At 35.0% G+C, this 17,367-nt stretch overlaps 1 protein-coding gene across 4 annotated transcripts in view; it reads left to right on the top strand.

Annotated features, from left to right (window-relative positions):
- Positions 1-17,367, top strand: part of ERBB4 (erb-b2 receptor tyrosine kinase 4) — a 1,231,440-nt gene that overhangs the window by 883,534 nt on the left and 330,539 nt on the right. For all 4 annotated transcript variants that reach the window (XM_070387158.1, XM_070387172.1, XM_070387165.1 and 1 more), the window contains exons 6-9: positions 7,648-7,766; positions 10,923-11,064; positions 15,030-15,143; positions 15,228-15,354. In XM_070387158.1, coding sequence (XP_070243259.1) covers positions 7,648-7,766; positions 10,923-11,064; positions 15,030-15,143; positions 15,228-15,354 — 502 coding nt within the window. The remainder of the gene's footprint in view (positions 1-7,647; positions 7,767-10,922; positions 11,065-15,029; positions 15,144-15,227; positions 15,355-17,367) is intronic.

The following is a 17,367-nucleotide window of genomic DNA, read 5'->3' on the forward strand; positions in this document are numbered from 1 at the left end:
TTAGTAACTCATAAGAAGTAAATATTTGATTAATAAATTGCCAAATTTCTTCAAATAAGATTAATTTGTTCTAAGGGAATAACTTTAAGTATGGTTATTATTATATTTAAAGCAGTAATTAAGTGCTCATTTTTATTACTGAAACACTCATGTAATAAAGCTACTTATAAATAGTTTATTTATTTTTTTGAAATGACAGATACTCTCTCAGTAGTGTCCCCTTGCTACTACAAGATGCTTGGCTCTTAAACTTTACCCATTTGATTCTCATGGATATTTTGAATTGATCCCTATTCCCAGTTTCAATTTTACTGACCCTAATAAGCATTTTAATTTCACAGGCTTTATCTTTTATATTAACTAATCACAGATACTGATGTACCACGGAAGAATAAACTAGTTAAAATTCAACCCAAACATTGTAATGCACCCAATGAAGCAGTTTAGAAAAGATACTAAATACAGGGGGAAAAGTCTAATGAAATAATAGTCAAGCTAGGATGGAAATTAATATAACCAAAGCAATTATAAGTTAATGTTACCATGGAGGCTAAGTGAATTATCTCATTGATATCAGGTTCTGTTTTTTGTTTTGTGTTTCAATCACAATGAAATATGAGTATAGTTTGATGTGTTTAATTCATATTAAGTAATGCTTATTAATCAGCAAGTGCCATTAAATAGATTGTACAAAGGGGAAGTTTTCTTTCTGAAAGCAAAACTCATAACAATGTGAAGAAATGTTTCTTAATAGTGTCTCAGCATTGTTATAGATTAAGCTTATTGCTGTCTTCTTTTGTTTATTATATCTGTCAAGCAAAGCTTTTTAAATACATTTCAGCTTACTGAACTCCAGGCATGTGAAAACTGACAGCAATTAATTCTTTTTTTTAGTGTTAAATGCATCTTACCTTTAAAATATCAATTATAGACTGTTTCTAGTCAAACCTCAGAATTAACTTTTAATATTTAAGTCAAATTTTTTAAAAAATAATGACTTAAAAGAATGTTTCTTTGCATGTTCCTGAAATGGAATGGCATCTCTAAGATCAAAATACCCTGAGAAAATATGAGATAGGAGGCCACTCTATGGGAGAAATTGCTATTTTGAAAATTTAAAGTTGACCATACATATGATTGACTAATTTAAATGCATGTTTTAACAGTTCCACATTATAGTAATTATTACTGAACATAAGGTTGTACAGCAGTGGCCACAGGACTGGAAAAGGTCAGTTTTCATGCAATCCCAAAGAGGGACAATAACAAAGAATGTTCAAAGTACGGTATAATTGCACTCATCTCACCTGCTAGCAAGGTTACACCCAAAATCCTTCAAGCTAGGCTTCAGCAGTATGTGAACTGAGAACTTCTGGATGTGCAAGCTGGGTTTCAAAGAGGTGGAAGAGCCAGAGGTCAAATTGACAACATCTAGTGGATCATGTAGAAAGCAGGGTAGGTCCAGAAAAACACTTACTTCTGCTTCACTGACTACACTAAAGCCTTTGACTGTGTGGGTCACAGCAAACTGTGGAAAATTCTTAAAGAGATGGGAATACCAGACCACCTTACCTATTTCCTAAGAAACATGTATGCAGGTCAAGAAACAACAGTTAGAACAGGACGTGGAACAACAGACTGGTTCTAAGTCGGAAAAGAAGTACGTCAAGCCTGTATATTGTCACCCTGCTTATTTAACTTGTATGCAGAATACATCATGAGAAATGCCAGACTGGATGAAGCACAAACTAGTATCGAAATTGCTGGGAGAAATATCAATAACCTCAGACACGCAGATGACACCACCCTCATGGCAGAAAGCAAGAGGAACTAAAGAGCCCTCTTGATGAAAGTGAAAGAGGAGAGTGGAAAAAACTGGCTTGAAACTCAATGTTAAAAAAACTAAGATCATGGCATCTGTGCCATCACTTCATGGCAAACAGGAGGGAGAAAAAGTAGGAGCAGTGACAGATTTTATTTTCTTGGGCTCCAAAATCACTGCAGATGGTGACGGCAGCCATGAAATTAAAAGACACTTGCTCGCTGGAAGGAAAGTTATGACAAATCTAGCCAGCATATTTAAGAACAGAGACATCACTTTGCTGACAAAGGGCCATACTTTCAAAATTGGTTTTTGCAGTAGTTATGTATGGATATGAGAGTTCTACCATAAACAACGCTGAGTACCAAAGAATTGATTCTTTGGAGTTATGGTGCTGGAAAAGACTCTTGAGACTCCTGTGGACTGAAAGGACATCAAATCAGTCCATTCTAAAGGAAATCATCCCTAATGTTCATTTGAAGTACTGATGCTGAAGCTGAAGCTGTAGTACTTTGTTCACCTGATGTGAAGAGCCAACTCATTGGAAAAGACCCCGCTGAAGGGAAAGACTGAAGGCAAAAGAGAAGAGGCTGCAGAGGATGAGATGATTACATAGAGTCACCCACCCACTCTATGAATATGAATTTGAGCAAATTCTGGGAGATAGTGGAGGACAGAAGAGCCTGGCGTGCTGCAATCTATGGGGTTCCAAACAGTCAGGCATGACTTAGCTACTGAACAACAGCAACAATCAAGGTTGCACTGTGTTCATTCTTTTTCTAATGTATTATTTTTATATTTAAATAGTATAATAATTAAAGTATCAACATGAACATTTATTAAATAATGTATTAAAATACAATTATGGTTATTTGTTTAAATGTTATCTACATTAATTCCCTAATTTAGTAGGAAAGACCAAAGTATATAAATGAAGAGAAATGGAAATATTTTGTATAGTTAGCTTAAAGCACCATAGAGTAAAAAATGGAAATTAACACCTAGACATATATGTCTAGTATTAAAATACAGTATGATTTATAGAATATGATTGCTGTTTCATGTCATGTTATTTTCCAGCTAAGCAATGCCTGTCAACCAAAAGCAAATTAGTAGACTGTCCTGTGATAACACTGATTTCATGTCTAGTAATATGATCACTTAGCATGAGTCTGCCATTTCAGTTAGCAACTCTTAATACATTGAAGTACAAGGGATGACTCAGATGTTAAAGAACCCTCCTCCAGTTCAGGAGACCTGGGTTTGATCCCTAGGTTGGGAAGATCCCCTCGAGAAGGGAATGGCAACCCACTCCAGTATTACCTGGAGAATTCCATGGACAGGAGAGCCTGGCAGGCTGCAGTCCATGGGGTCACAAAGAGTTGGACACAACTGAGCAACTAACACAATAATACATTGAAAGAGCCTTGTTGAATCTGAAAGAAAGAAATTATATTTGAATTTGTTCTTTCCAAAAATGTCTATTAAAGTATTTCCTTTATATGATATTAATTACTAATTAGGACATCTAAATAAATGTAACAATTGGAACAATTGGTTAAAAATAGGAAGATTAAGCACAATGTATGAATATTAACATTAATGAGTAAGATAAAATTAATTGAATATATTTCACATATATAATGTATATGTAATATGTATGTAAACTCATTGTGTTCTGTTAGTTGCTCAGTTGTGTCTGACTCTTTGTGACCCCAAGGACTGCAGCCCACCAGGCTCCTCTGTCCCCAGAATTCTAAAGGCAGGAATACTGGAGTGGGTTGCCATTCCCTTCTCCAGGCGATCTTCCCAAACTAGGGATTGAACCCAGGTCTCCTGTACTTCAGGCAGATTCTTGACCATCTGAGCCAAATCCTGTGGACTGCAAGGAGATTAAACCAGTCAATCCTAAAGGAACCTGATTATTCATTGGAAGGACTGGTGCTAAAACTGAAGCTCCAATACTTTGGCCACCTAATACAAAGAGTCAACTCATTAGTAAAGATCCAGATGCTGGGAAAGATTGAAGGCAGGAGGAAGAGGGGACAATAGAGAATGAGATGATTGAATGGCATCACCGACTCAATGGACATGACTTTGAGCAAACTCCAGGAGATAGTGAAGGACAAGGAAGCCTGGCATGCTGCAGTCTATGGGGTTGCAGAGTCGTACATGACTGAGTGAACAACAACATATGTATGTTGTGTATAATGTGTTTATAAATACAAATAAAATTTACATGGATGCCAGGTACAGTTCTAACACTGGAATATACCATAAAACAAAGTGTAATAAATGAGTTGTAAAATATATTAGATGGTGATAGATGCTATAACAGATACAAGGGGGAAGAAGGGGAAGGAGGGAAGAGGACAGGAAGAGAGAGAAGGAGGAAAGTCCGTAAGGCATCAGTGGTTTGGAAAGGATTTAAATTATGTATTAACTAAGGATAGACTTCATTGAGAAGGTGAGATTAGAGCAAAGACTTGAAGGTTTAGGGGCAGGTCAAATTGACTTATTTTGTAGTATTTTATACTAGAATATTTACAGAAGAAATTACTTACTTCAAAATAATTACCTAAATTGCAAATATCAAATATGCTCTCATATATGAGATCTGAAATTTTGTTCTATTTCAAAACCTTTAAACTTACATGAAATATATGACAATTTTTACAAAATAAAAACAAGAGAGAGGATGAGTTCAAATACTGTTTTAGTTTAAACTTTATTTGTTATTTGTTGACTACATAGGGAGGAATGTAATAATGTCAAATGGAAAAATATAAAAATTATATAGTTTACAAATATCATCATCATGTTCAATTGAAAAAGACCCAAGTGAATCTATGGAATCATGAAATAATCAATGGTAGAATATAAGGATCTAATAATAGATACAAACAATAATTGTAAGGTATTTTCATTTTGATATACTCTGTTTCTTAGTATTTTAATATTTGTCTGTTTACATTTTTAGTGCCCTACCCATTTAACTGTCAATATATTTCCTTTTCCTCTAATAAGTGCATTATGTACTTAATAAACAGATATTTCTGAGTTGGCATTATATGACATTTGTTACTTGGAGGGAATACTTATTTAGTGTCTATTAACTGCCAAACGATACCAGGGATGTAAACATGAATAAGATGATATACTTCAATAAAATGCTGTATTACTTTACTGGGGGAGCAGACATGGAAAAAATAAATACAATATGTTACAATAAGCACAATAATATTATCTAATGGTTGCTGAGCACTATTAATAGGAGTCATATTAGGCACTATACCTATATCTCTATTTGTGTCTTCAAGTCCATTACATAGGAATTCATACTAATCCCATATTAAAAATGGTGAAGTGAAATACAGAGTGGTTAGATAATGTGTCATATCATAAGAACAAAATTTGAATTTGAGTTTGAATGATCCTAGACCCTCAGATGGCAGCCTACTCCAGTGTTCTTGCCTGGAGAATCCCAGGGACGGGGGAGCCTGGTGGGCTGCCGTCTATGGGATCACACAAAGTCGGACACGACTGAAGTGACTTAGCAGCAGCAGCAGACCCTCAGAGCTCATAGATTCATGTATTAACTTCACCTGCTTGGTCGTTCAGAAGCATGTACATCAGATTAACTCAACATGGAGCTGTGTCTGAAAAGGTTTCAGAACAAAAACAGAACATTCAGTTGATCTTATGGATGAGTATTTGCTAGACAGAGAAGACAGTTTATTTAATTTTTTGTCATGAAGGAATATACTGTGACAAGGCAGTAAAAATCACAAATGCATATCATGAAAGGAACTGAGGATCACAAGTGGTATTTCTGTGTGTCTGAATGTAAAGAGCAGATTGAGAGTAGTGAGAGATGCCAGTAGAAATAGAAATGGTGGTCAATTGATGGAGGACTTTTATCCCTTGCTAAGGGTTTACATGGAGAAGGAAATGGCACCCCACTCCAGTACTCTTGCCTGGAAAATCCCATGGATGGAGGAGCCTGGTAGGCTGCAGTCCATGGGGTCGCTAAGAGTCGGACACAACTGAGTGACTTCACTTTGACTTTTTACTTTCATGCATTGGAGAAGGAAATGGCAACCCACTCCAGTGTTCTTGCCTGCAGAATCCCAGGGACGGGGGAGCCTGGTGGGCTGCCGTCTATGGGGTCACAAAGAGTCGGACATGACTGAAGTAACTTAGCATAGCATAGCATAAGGGTTTACAGCTCTATTGCAGAGTTGGAAAGTAAGGCTCATACAGAGAAAGGACTGACACTGATTTATATGCAACAGCTTATATTTTCAAGTCATTACTTTTATTATGGCATACAGGGTTATTTGTGACCTGAGAGACCTTTTAGAAGGCTATGCGATATTTAGAGATAAATCTCAGAATGAAGTTGGCATAGACAGCAGGGAAGAAAAGAAGAACATCTATTGGTAGTACTTGGGAATTTTATTAGGTGTGAAAAGTGAGGGTAGAGGAAAAGGAGAACTAGAATACATGTCCAAAATTTTAGCTGAAGTGTTGGATGGATGATGTTATCAGTAATTGAGATAAGGGAACAAATAAGAGACAGACACTCTATGGTAGAGGTGGGGAAAAAATGCATTCCATTGTGTACATATAAATAGGGAATTTTCCAGACAATGAGAAATGCATGTTGCATCTTGATAGAGATTTCAGATCTGAATCTAATGTCGTCTACCTAGAGATAGTATACGAAATAGAGGATGAATGATTATATCCAAGTATATGAGCTCTTAATCCATATGAAGACCAGCTCTGAGGAACACTAAAGTTTAAGGAATCGTGTCTTGCTGTACTAACAGTGAAGGAAACTTTGAAGAACTCAAAGAGGTGGGAAGAAACAAGGCTGAAGAAATACAGAACCAAGAAATGATGTGTTACACATATGTTGTATAATTCATTTCTCTATATACTTTTAAAATATCTCTTTGGAATAAGTATGATAAGCAGAAATGTGTCCCTTAATGCTATGATTTTGTTGTCCAGTGTATATAGCTTGATTTACTAAAGTAAACCTTGACAGCATGATGCTGTCAACTAAGACTGAAGAATGTTATAAGAAAAACTAACGGAAGTTTTTGTTGTATTTACTATGAATATGTTTTCCGCCCTCCTTCCTGTTTCTTCAAGGATGTTCCTCTACTCCTTGTTAAGTCCCTCTTTTTAAGAAATTTTTGTAGAAATTTCACTTAAATCTCAGGAATAGAAATGTTTGTGCTACTACAGAGGCGTTATCTACCTATCTTTGTCTGTCTGTCTATCTATCTACCTACCTACCTATTTGTCTGTTACCTATCCATTTATCACCCATCATCTGTCTATCTGATAGGAATAATATAAGGTATAATGTGAATCATGTAAGAGTTTATGTTTTCATTCTTTGCATTGGCTAGCAAAAATCAGGCACCCCTTTCTGGGGACACTTTCTGCCTGTAGGCCCTCACGGTGCACATTGTAAATAGACTTTGCTGCCGACTCCATTTTTAGCAACCTGCCAGATTGCCTCTCATTCAGTTTTTCTAAATTTGATTCTTTCTTCCTAATTGTGTGATTTTTGTAAAGCACTGTCTTTGCTTGAAAAAGAATGAATCTAAAAACAAATTCATGTATTAATTTTGAAGGATTTTGTATAGTAATTTTGATCAATTGCCAACTTCAAGCAGTAAATGTTTGCTGAGCTGAGTCAGTGATGGTTGAGCAAATTGTTACTTACTCCAGGGCTCAGCTTTTCTCAGCTACTCCAAATCACCTGGCAGCTGACTTTGATGAGGCACTATCTCTGTCTTCTGCAGTGACAAGGACCGTGTGTGCGGAACAGTGTGATGGCAGATGCTATGGACCCTACGTGAGTGATTGCTGTCACCGAGAATGTGCTGGGGGCTGTTCGGGACCGAAGGACACCGACTGCTTTGTGAGTCTGGCAGCTCTCCCTTTCACTTTCTGATCCTCCCTTTCCTCCTAGTCTGACTCACATACATCAAATCTTTACCATCGCTTGTGGTAAAGAACCTACTTGCCAATGCAGGAGATGTGAGATGCAGGTTCAGTCCCTGGGTGGGGAAGATCTCCTGGAGGAGGGCACGGCAACTCTCTCCAGTATTCTTGCCTGGAGAATCCCCATGGACAGAGGAACCTGGAAGGCTACAGTCACAAAGAGTCAGACATGACTGAAGAGACTTGGCATGCACACAAGATAAGATCAGATGTTACTATTTTAGGGTTAAGAAAGGTGCTGTGATTTCCTGAAAGTCATTCTCTTACTGGGTGGCTATTGATTAACTAGGATTGTTCTGTCCTAGAATAAATGTATTATGCCTTTCTGATATAGTTTATTTTACAAGTGAGACTTAGTTGGACAACGTAAAGGAGAACATATTGAATATCTTTAAAAAAGATAACAGTATCCTTCCAAAATTTACTGTGTATGTTGTTGCCTCACTGAGTTGAGTCTTCTGAGTGGGGGCACTCATATTTTATCTCTCAAATATAAATTCAAGATTAAAGCAGATAAATTTATGAATTAAACTGTCTTATAGTCTATATTGTTTACAAGCTAATATTATTCAAAATTTATAAGATTTATAAATGCATGCTTAAAGCAATTTATATGCTAATCTGTGTGATTTTTATTTTAGAAGAGGACACTTTTACATCCTCAGAATTAACATTTACAGCTTGTCAGGGCCACTTTTTAATTACTTTTTGATATCCCTGATAAAGTTCTTTCTATTCCATTGAATACATACAGGCCATTCTGTGAGTTACAGTTAATGCAGTTTCATGCACACAGAGCATTAGTTTCATTTTAAGCCAAAAATCATAAAATAATAAACAATTTTTGTTGCTCAAATGTACACAGGAATATATTTTGTTCCTCCACATCAAATATCCATAGAAAACACTGATGCATTTAGAACTGAGGATATTTATTTTTTTTCAAATTGGTACTTAATTCTGCTCAAGCAAACCATAGATTATACCTCTCATGATATAGAAACACAGTAATTTATTACTTCTCTTAATGTCACAAAAACTTAATTTGTCTGTCCTAATTTTATAGTGAAACAAAGTATGTATTATAGAAATGAGTAGGGAGGAAAAAGGAAGGAGAGGGAAATATTAAAAATGTACAGAAGATGCTCAGCAGACCTTGAACTGAGACTCTTTCCCTTACCTCTCACCAGACATGAGATATAAGCTTGATCTGAAAGATACTGAACAGGGGTTGTGTTAGCAATTCCAAAATAGTACTAACAATAAAAATGAACAATAGCTCTTAACTTTCACTTAGAAGTTTTTCACTGAATTTTTTTTCATGGTTCCCTTATCACGATAAGCAAAGTGCTGAGTGAGCTTCAGAATTCTCATTTCATTATTTTTATGGAATGGTCCACTGATTCCACTTTGGCATTTAGTAGAGAATGTTCAAGAATGCCAGACCAAGGACTTGGTGTAAGTTGTTGTTTTGTATACTGTCTGGAAGGTAAACTTGTTTGATCTCTCTGGCTTATGTCCCTTTGTTGCCAAGTAATCTGTGCGAAACACTGTATAAAATATATTAGTAAAGCAATTATGAGGACACATGAAGTTTTATAGCCATAAATTAAAGCTTACTGAGTTTTCTAGATTGGTTTTTAATAGATTCTTCCTGGAAAGTGTCATCTTAGTGAATAATATATCATCAGTGAGTCTCGTTCTGATTATGCATCTCGTAGACTATCATCAGGGAATTGTCATGTTTGTGATAAAGTACTTGCTAAAACAACAATTGATTAAGAAAATGTTTTGAGGAAACAGAATAAATTAGTGCTTATTAATAACCATACATCTAATTTATGATGATATGTAAAATATAGCTTGAGTTCACATTAGCTTGCCTTCCAAAACCTAAAGTATTCCTATGCAGGTTTAAATTGTTTAATTAAGAGAATTAGTCCATCTCCTCTTTTGCTAAACACATGTTTTATATACTTATATATGTACTTTTTATCTATTTTTTTATATCAAATACCTAACTTCTGGGTGGTGCAATTGTTTTTAATTGTTTTCAAATGCATTTGAACATATTAACAAATAGAAGTCTCAGGAAAAATATATAAATCAGCAGAAACAAATTTATTTGAACTTGACTTTTAGGAAAAGGTATGACCATATAGGAATAAGGTTTCATATTATTCAATTATGGACTAAATATAGCTACTTCTTTACATTTTGGCATCACATCCCACTACATTTACATTTGGCTAGTCACCTGACAGAGACTTCGAAGTCCAGTTTGAATGACCATCACAAAGTTATCTCACCATACAATGGTAATGAACAGATTCACGAGGTTACTTGAGTCACCGAATTCGTCAAATACCAGCTTTAAGAAAACTCTAGCCTATACAATTGGATATTTAGTTTTCACTGCCAGACTCTAAAACTCAGCATAAACCCTTTGAATAATAAATTTTCACTATAATCTAACTTTAATAATTTAAATCAATTGCCAGTTTAGGAATTTATGGAGAGACACCAAGAAATATGAACATTAGTAACTATAGAAGGTATGTTTGGTGAGCTGGAAAAAGTTTTTCAAAATTAAGAAATACAAAACAAACATTAACTTAAAAAATAAATCCTGGTGAATAAAAAATTGTCATAGTTTCCAGTTTTTATGAAATTGATATTTGCTAAGCAATTAATACACCTTATCACACAACTGTTGTAACAGTGTCCCTTTAACAATATTATGTGCGTGGATTTATCTCTGGGCTTTCTATTTTGTTCCATTGATCTATATTTCTGTAAGATTTGGGAGAATGGAATTGAAACATGTGAAATGTCATGTATGAAACGAGATGCCAGTCCAGGTTCAATGCACGATGCTGGAAGCTTGGGGCTGGTGCACTGGGACGACCCAGGGGGATGGTGTGGGGAGGGAGGGGGGAGGAGGGTTCAGGATGGGGAACACATGAGAAATAAAGGAATAAAAAAATAAAAATAAATAAAAATAAAAAGAAGAAAAAAAAACAATATTATGAAGGTTGTTTCAAAAAGGAAATTAATTTTTGCTGTGTTGCAGGCATGCATGAATTTCAATGACAGTGGAGCATGTGTTACTCAGTGTCCACAAACATTTGTCTACAATCCCACTACCTTTCAACTGGAGCATAACTTCAATGCAAAATACACCTATGGAGCCTTTTGTGTCAAGAAGTGCCCACGTAAGTAACAAAATAAGACTAGCCAAATTAATTAACTCATTGTTTTAAAGCAAAGTAATTTCATGGAAACTTATCATAATTTGAAACTTGTGACATATCATGAATTACTTTGGTATGGATATTATTATTATTTCATATATAAAGGAATTAAAATTCAAAAAATTGAAGTGATTGGTTCATAATCTCAGCAAATGAGTAACATGTTTGAGGTTAGAGTACATTGTCAATTCATTGACTTCTAAACTCATTATTTTCACTGTATGTCAATATTTTTGCACATGATGCTGTCCTCAGAAGAATGATTAAGTAGCAGCAAACTATGTAATGAACAAGGTCTTCTTATAATAATAATGAATTTTCACCTAAAGTGATCTTATTATTTATTTGTAATAGAATATATAAAATAGTTTTGACATCAGATATAATTTTAAAACAATAACCATGGATATAAAGGGCATGTTAAGGAATCTTTACCAAATTGAAAACTCATCCTGGGGATTCAGAATGACCAGCTTGTTTGTTTAAGTCAATTTCTTTGCTTAGAGAGACCACTGAGACATTTCTTTGATGTTTTACTTTTTTAATGGCTGAAAAAAAAAAAAAAAAACTCATTTGTCCATGTAAATTAAAAGACTTTACATTCTACATCACATAGATATTAATTTTTTTGATTTGTGCATAGGATGGAATAGGAAGTGTAAGAGACGTGAGATTAGAATGGCTTTGATTATAGCTTTGGCCACTTATTCACTGTGTGATTTTTAATAAACTACTTAATTTTCTAGGTTTCATTTGTAACTCAGTCAGTAAAGAATCTGCCTGCGATGCAGGAGACCTGGGTTTGATCCCTGGGTCGGGAAGATCCTCTGGAGAAGGAGATGGCAACCCACTCCATTGTTCTTGCCTGGAATCCCATGGACAGCGAAGCCTGGCAGGCTATACAGTCCATGGGGTCGCGAGAGTTGGACACATCTTAGCGACTAAACCACCACTACCACTTAATTTCCTTTTTTCTCCTCTTTAAAACGTGGAAAATCAAATGTACCCTCTCTCTTTCCCAGAAATAATATAAAGATCAAAGTGATAGGGAATAAGTTTCATAGGAATAGTATATAAAAACAAGTCTTTGAAAGCAATGATCATTCCAGCCATTATTATTATTTTATATTGATTAAAAGAATAAATATGCATTATATGCATAAACATATATATGCATTTGTATGTAGATAATTTTATAACCAAACTCATGATTTTAATCTGATAATTTCTCATCTAAAAGTTACCCTATATTTACTATCTACTCTCTTGCAAACTACAGGGCGTAAGAGTATCTATCATAGAATGAGGCTAGATGACAAATTTTTTTCCTTTTCTTAGACAAATGTCCTCCTCCTTCTTAGACTATATCCTTCATAGTGGCTCTGAAGTCTCTCAACTCCTGAATTACAACAAGAGGTCAAAATCTAAGGAATGTTTTTTGAAATGACATGCCCAGTTACTGTAATTATAGTAACTCATAAACTTTCTTTTATGTATTAGTTTAGGTCTATCCAATTACACACTAATTTAAAGCACTTCATTATTTATCTATGTAAAATTCAAATCTTTGAGGGACCTTGCCTATGCTAAACTGTAGCTATCTTGGGAAACCAAGATGTTTAGCTTCTAAATACTGGTCTACAATTCCTAATCCAGAATTTTGAAATTCAAAACCTAAACAGTAAATATTTTTTGAAACTGATATGACTTCAAAACCTGAACTTTTATGAAGATACTTATAATCTTTTTTTATTTATTCCATTTGACATAAGCTGCTACAAAAATGTGGACTTTTTAAATAAGAAGTATTCCTGAAGACCTTGCAGAAAGGATGGTTACTTCTATTACAGTTTGGGTTCCCGTGCTACAGAGATTTTGGTTGTTAAAGAGTGTTCTCAGGATCAGGACCCATGAGAGAAGGAAAAGAAGTGAGCTCAGGCTGTGATACAGTCTTAGCAAGGTGTCTCTTCTGTGACAGATGCTCTCTAGTGGATATTAACTTGAAATACAAAGATCATCACACTTTATACCCACTCCCATGGATTCAAATATATCCCTCTACCCCAGACTGCTTTCAATTCCAGTTCCAGATCTTCTAGCATTTCTTCTCTCAGAACAAGCCACTGCTCACGTTGTTGCTGTTATGTTAGTCGCTTAGTTGTTTCTGACTCTTGCAACCCCATGGACTGTAGCCCAGCTGGCTCCTCTGTCTGTGGAATTCTCCAGGCAAGAATACTAGCTATTCCCTTCTTCAGGGGATCTTCCGGACCCAGGAATCAGACCTGGGTCATATTTATTCTAAACTCGTATTTATTCCATACAAAGTAAAGGATCCTTTGCACTACCCAGAACTATGCCCATTGGTAGGATTTTTACTTGCCACTCTTTCCAGTCCACTCCTGACTGAGGCTGCAGGGAAGGTACCATGCATTTTCAGTTGCCTGCACCTACATCCCAAGACTAGTTTTTGTACCCCTCTGACCTCTTGTCCTACTTGCCCTCTCTTGGTTCCCCATGTAGCCATAGATATGAACTTAGTGAAAGGTGCCAGCACAGTGGTCAGTGGATAATGTAGGGATTTGGAACACCTGCTTATGCAGTTTACTATGTGAGTGCCCCAGCTCATATCAATTCCAAATTCACTGCTTCCACCTTACAATGGATTGCCGTTGGCCCTACTCAAAATTATGATGTCATGGTTTTTGACAAAACTTTGTTTGTGATGGGCAATTTGGACTACATGATCAATCAATTACCCATGGTTAGGTAGACCATCTCTACCACGACCCACAAGCATGTCAGGAGTTATTTATTAAATGGGGTATAATTCCTAGAGGTCTCTGATGTGATTTTCCATTTGAAACTTGCCATAACTCCACATAGCATATTTTCCCACCATACAAACTTCTAATATTATAGAATAAGTATGTTAGAATATTAATATATTAGAATATTCTATAATATTCTAATATTATAGAAGTATGTATGGGTTTTGTGATCCAAGTAGCAGGATTGCTTGCCCTCCAGCCTAGACTTGCACTATATGCCTTTCCTGCTCTGGGTCCCTTCAAAGTCGAAGCCTTCTAGACTACTAAATACTGCCAGAAATAGTATTTCCAAACATGGAAGAATGCTGCCTTCAAAACCCAAAAGTAGCCTGGCAGATATTGTGTTTTCCGTTTATTGTAGAAATGGATGCAATAATTTGTCCTTATTTTTTGAAGGGAATGTTTGGCATATCCCAGATCACCGGACTTCTAAACATTTCACCATGGCAAATAATTAGACGTTCTTGGTTTATTTAGTAACCTTTCCTAAAATCATGGGGTCGCAAAGAGCCGAACATGACTGAGCAACTAACGCTTTCACTTTCCTAAAGTACTGCCCTTCCAAATTTCATCTTTTTTCTTTATATGAAGCTATGGGACAATTTCTACAGCTCTCCATTGAAAGATGAACATATTTTAAACATTTCCTCTTGTGATATAAAGTACACTCCCTTCATCCAAGGCAGTTTAACTTCAGCTTCATTTGTGCTTCATGTAACTTGAAGTATTTTTAGATTTCCAACTTGTATCATGGCATGAAATGAAGTGGAACTATTGAAAAACACAAACTAAATGTCATGCAGTTTCCTAAGACTATAAAAGAAATTCACTAATCTTGGGGGGCAATTCAGGATGTGGAGCAGTAGCCAAGCAAGTACCAAATGTTGTTAACACACGCTGCCCTTGGATTGGAATGTAGATACTCATAGATGCTATTTCAGGTTGATATGTTTAGACAAGGAGTTGTTTTAGGGAAAGAAACATACATACTATCATTTTCAAAGGGTAATAATGTTCAAACCCTAAAATATTTTGTTTTAAATTCTATTGCTGAACATCAACATTATCGCTAAATTTACCTTTTTCTTTTTTTATCAGATAACTTTGTAGTTGATTCCAGTTCCTGTGTGCGTGCTTGTCCTAGTTCCAAGATGGAAGTAGAAGAAAATGGGATTAAAATGTGTAAACCTTGCACTGACATTTGCCCAAAAGGTAGTGATACTGTCATTCTATGATAAAAATGCATTTTATTGACTAAAGAAAATTTTTCTCAACTCCCTGATCTTGTTTCTACAGCTTGTGATGGCATTGGCACAGGATCGTTGATGTCGGCTCAGACCGTGGATTCTAGTAACATTGACAAATTCATAAACTGCACCAAAATCAATGGGAATTTGATCTTCCTTGTCACTGGTATTCATGGGTCAGTATTACATTCTTATTGAAAATTTTATTGTAAAATATAGACAGAGTTTAAGAGATTCTTTAGTTTTGTCAGTCTGATTCATTTTGACACAGGGTTCCATTATATATTAATGTGTTTTTCCAGCAAAGTCAATGTCAGATTTCACCAGTGGTAATTGTAAGCCAAATTTTGCAAGAGCAATCCAGATTATAAATTTGGTGACTACCTGGATTTGAAAATAACAATTTATATATAAGCTAAGATGTATTTATAGGATACTCTCTTCAAATCCATAGATTTTAGTGAGTTTGACACATTTGTAGATGTATTTAGGGAAACACTATCAGTGGATAAAGTGGGAAATTTCATTCAAATCCCTAACCCAATTAGTTCAAGATGACATAAATAAATTTTATTTAATGTATTACATAGAAAAGTCAGTAAGTTGTAATTCTGAGTTTTCAGGTATTTTCTTTGCCCTGTTGTATCTTTTTAGGTTTTAGAGTTGGGAATTTAGTACTATTGTGAGAAATCTATTAAATGGATTTCATTTTAGCAATAAAAACTGTAACATTTTCTAGGCTTCTTCATTCTAGAACCACCTGATGGTTTTAATGGGAAAAATGACCAAATTTGTATTCTTTCAATTGCGATGAAAATGTCAATATTTTTATGTTATATTTTATCTATTTGTCTATATCACTACCTAATCCCTAAATATTAGTGCTGCAGGCTACAGAAAAAGAATATCACTCACATATTTCAATTCAAGACCTACTCTAAACATAACAATTTAACACATTATGAATAAATATGTCAAATAGGAACAGCAAGATAAATAAAACGAATGTTCCTTTCTATTCAAATAAATTACTTTAGGTCTTAGTACATAAAGCATTTCTTTACTTTGAAATGCAACTTTTAGCATAGATGTATGCCAGAAATACCAAGACGTGTTTCTTGTTGCTGTTGTTGTTGTTTGGCTTCTTTTTGTTTTTTAAATATGGTCCAGATTTAAAATCTCTTTAAAAAATATGCACATGATTATTCTTGCGTGGCAACAATCTGTTGGAGCTGGGTGGTACTAGTCATTTGAGATGGGACACATTCAGTTGAATTCACCATAGTTCCCACTGGCCCTCTATATCCATTTACTTGTTGTATTTGCCTTCTTGTCTCCATTGGGTAAGAGGCCTGGGCCAATATTTAAGTTCATCTATATAATTTAACATATGCATATCATTTAGTAAAACAAATATCCACAATTTAGGTATTTTGTAAAACCAAATATCACTGTGCATGAAAGATCATATTATGTTAACAGTGTCTTTGGAGAAATAAGAAGACACAGGCCATCAATTCACATTGACTGCTTCCACATGGATATATTAATAATAAATGAATGGACCTCAAGTCCATCTGCGTGGGGAAAGATTTAAAAACATAGTCTCATGAATTGCTTTAGACAAGTGATTTTTATTACAATCAGGCCCAACATCCATCATTTTTATATTAGATTTTGAAATAAAATTTAATTCATTTTAAAATATTAATTTAAATTTTCAATTTAAATTCATTCTCAATTTTGAAATAAAAGTCATAGATTATGTACTCTACCTATAAACATAGTTTTATAAAGTCATTATAATTATGATTTAGAGAAGAATTTTGAAAAGTAATGTTTAATAAAATATGTATTGATAGGAAAATGATCAGCTACTTTTTGTCATAAACGTTTGGATTTATAGGAGGGAAGATTAGAAGTCACTCTGTGCATGAAGTATGGGGAAATAAAATGCAAAGAAACAGATGAACACTGGAATATTGTAGTATGAATAGAGGCAACATTACTACAGAATTATACACAAAATAGGATACACTAGGAAGTTTGTTCACAGGAGCTTCTAGACTGGGTGGAGCATTTTAAGGTGCTTCAGGACATAAAGCAATCCTTTGCTTTGAAAGGCATTTAACTTGGCTTGGGATTATTTCTAAATCCTGTAGTGTCCCTCAATCTCAATCATAACTGAA

The sequence above is a fragment of the Bos mutus genome, chromosome 2 (assembly GCF_027580195.1).
Source record: "Bos mutus isolate GX-2022 chromosome 2, NWIPB_WYAK_1.1, whole genome shotgun sequence".
Taxonomy (NCBI): Eukaryota; Metazoa; Chordata; class Mammalia; order Artiodactyla; family Bovidae; genus Bos; species Bos mutus.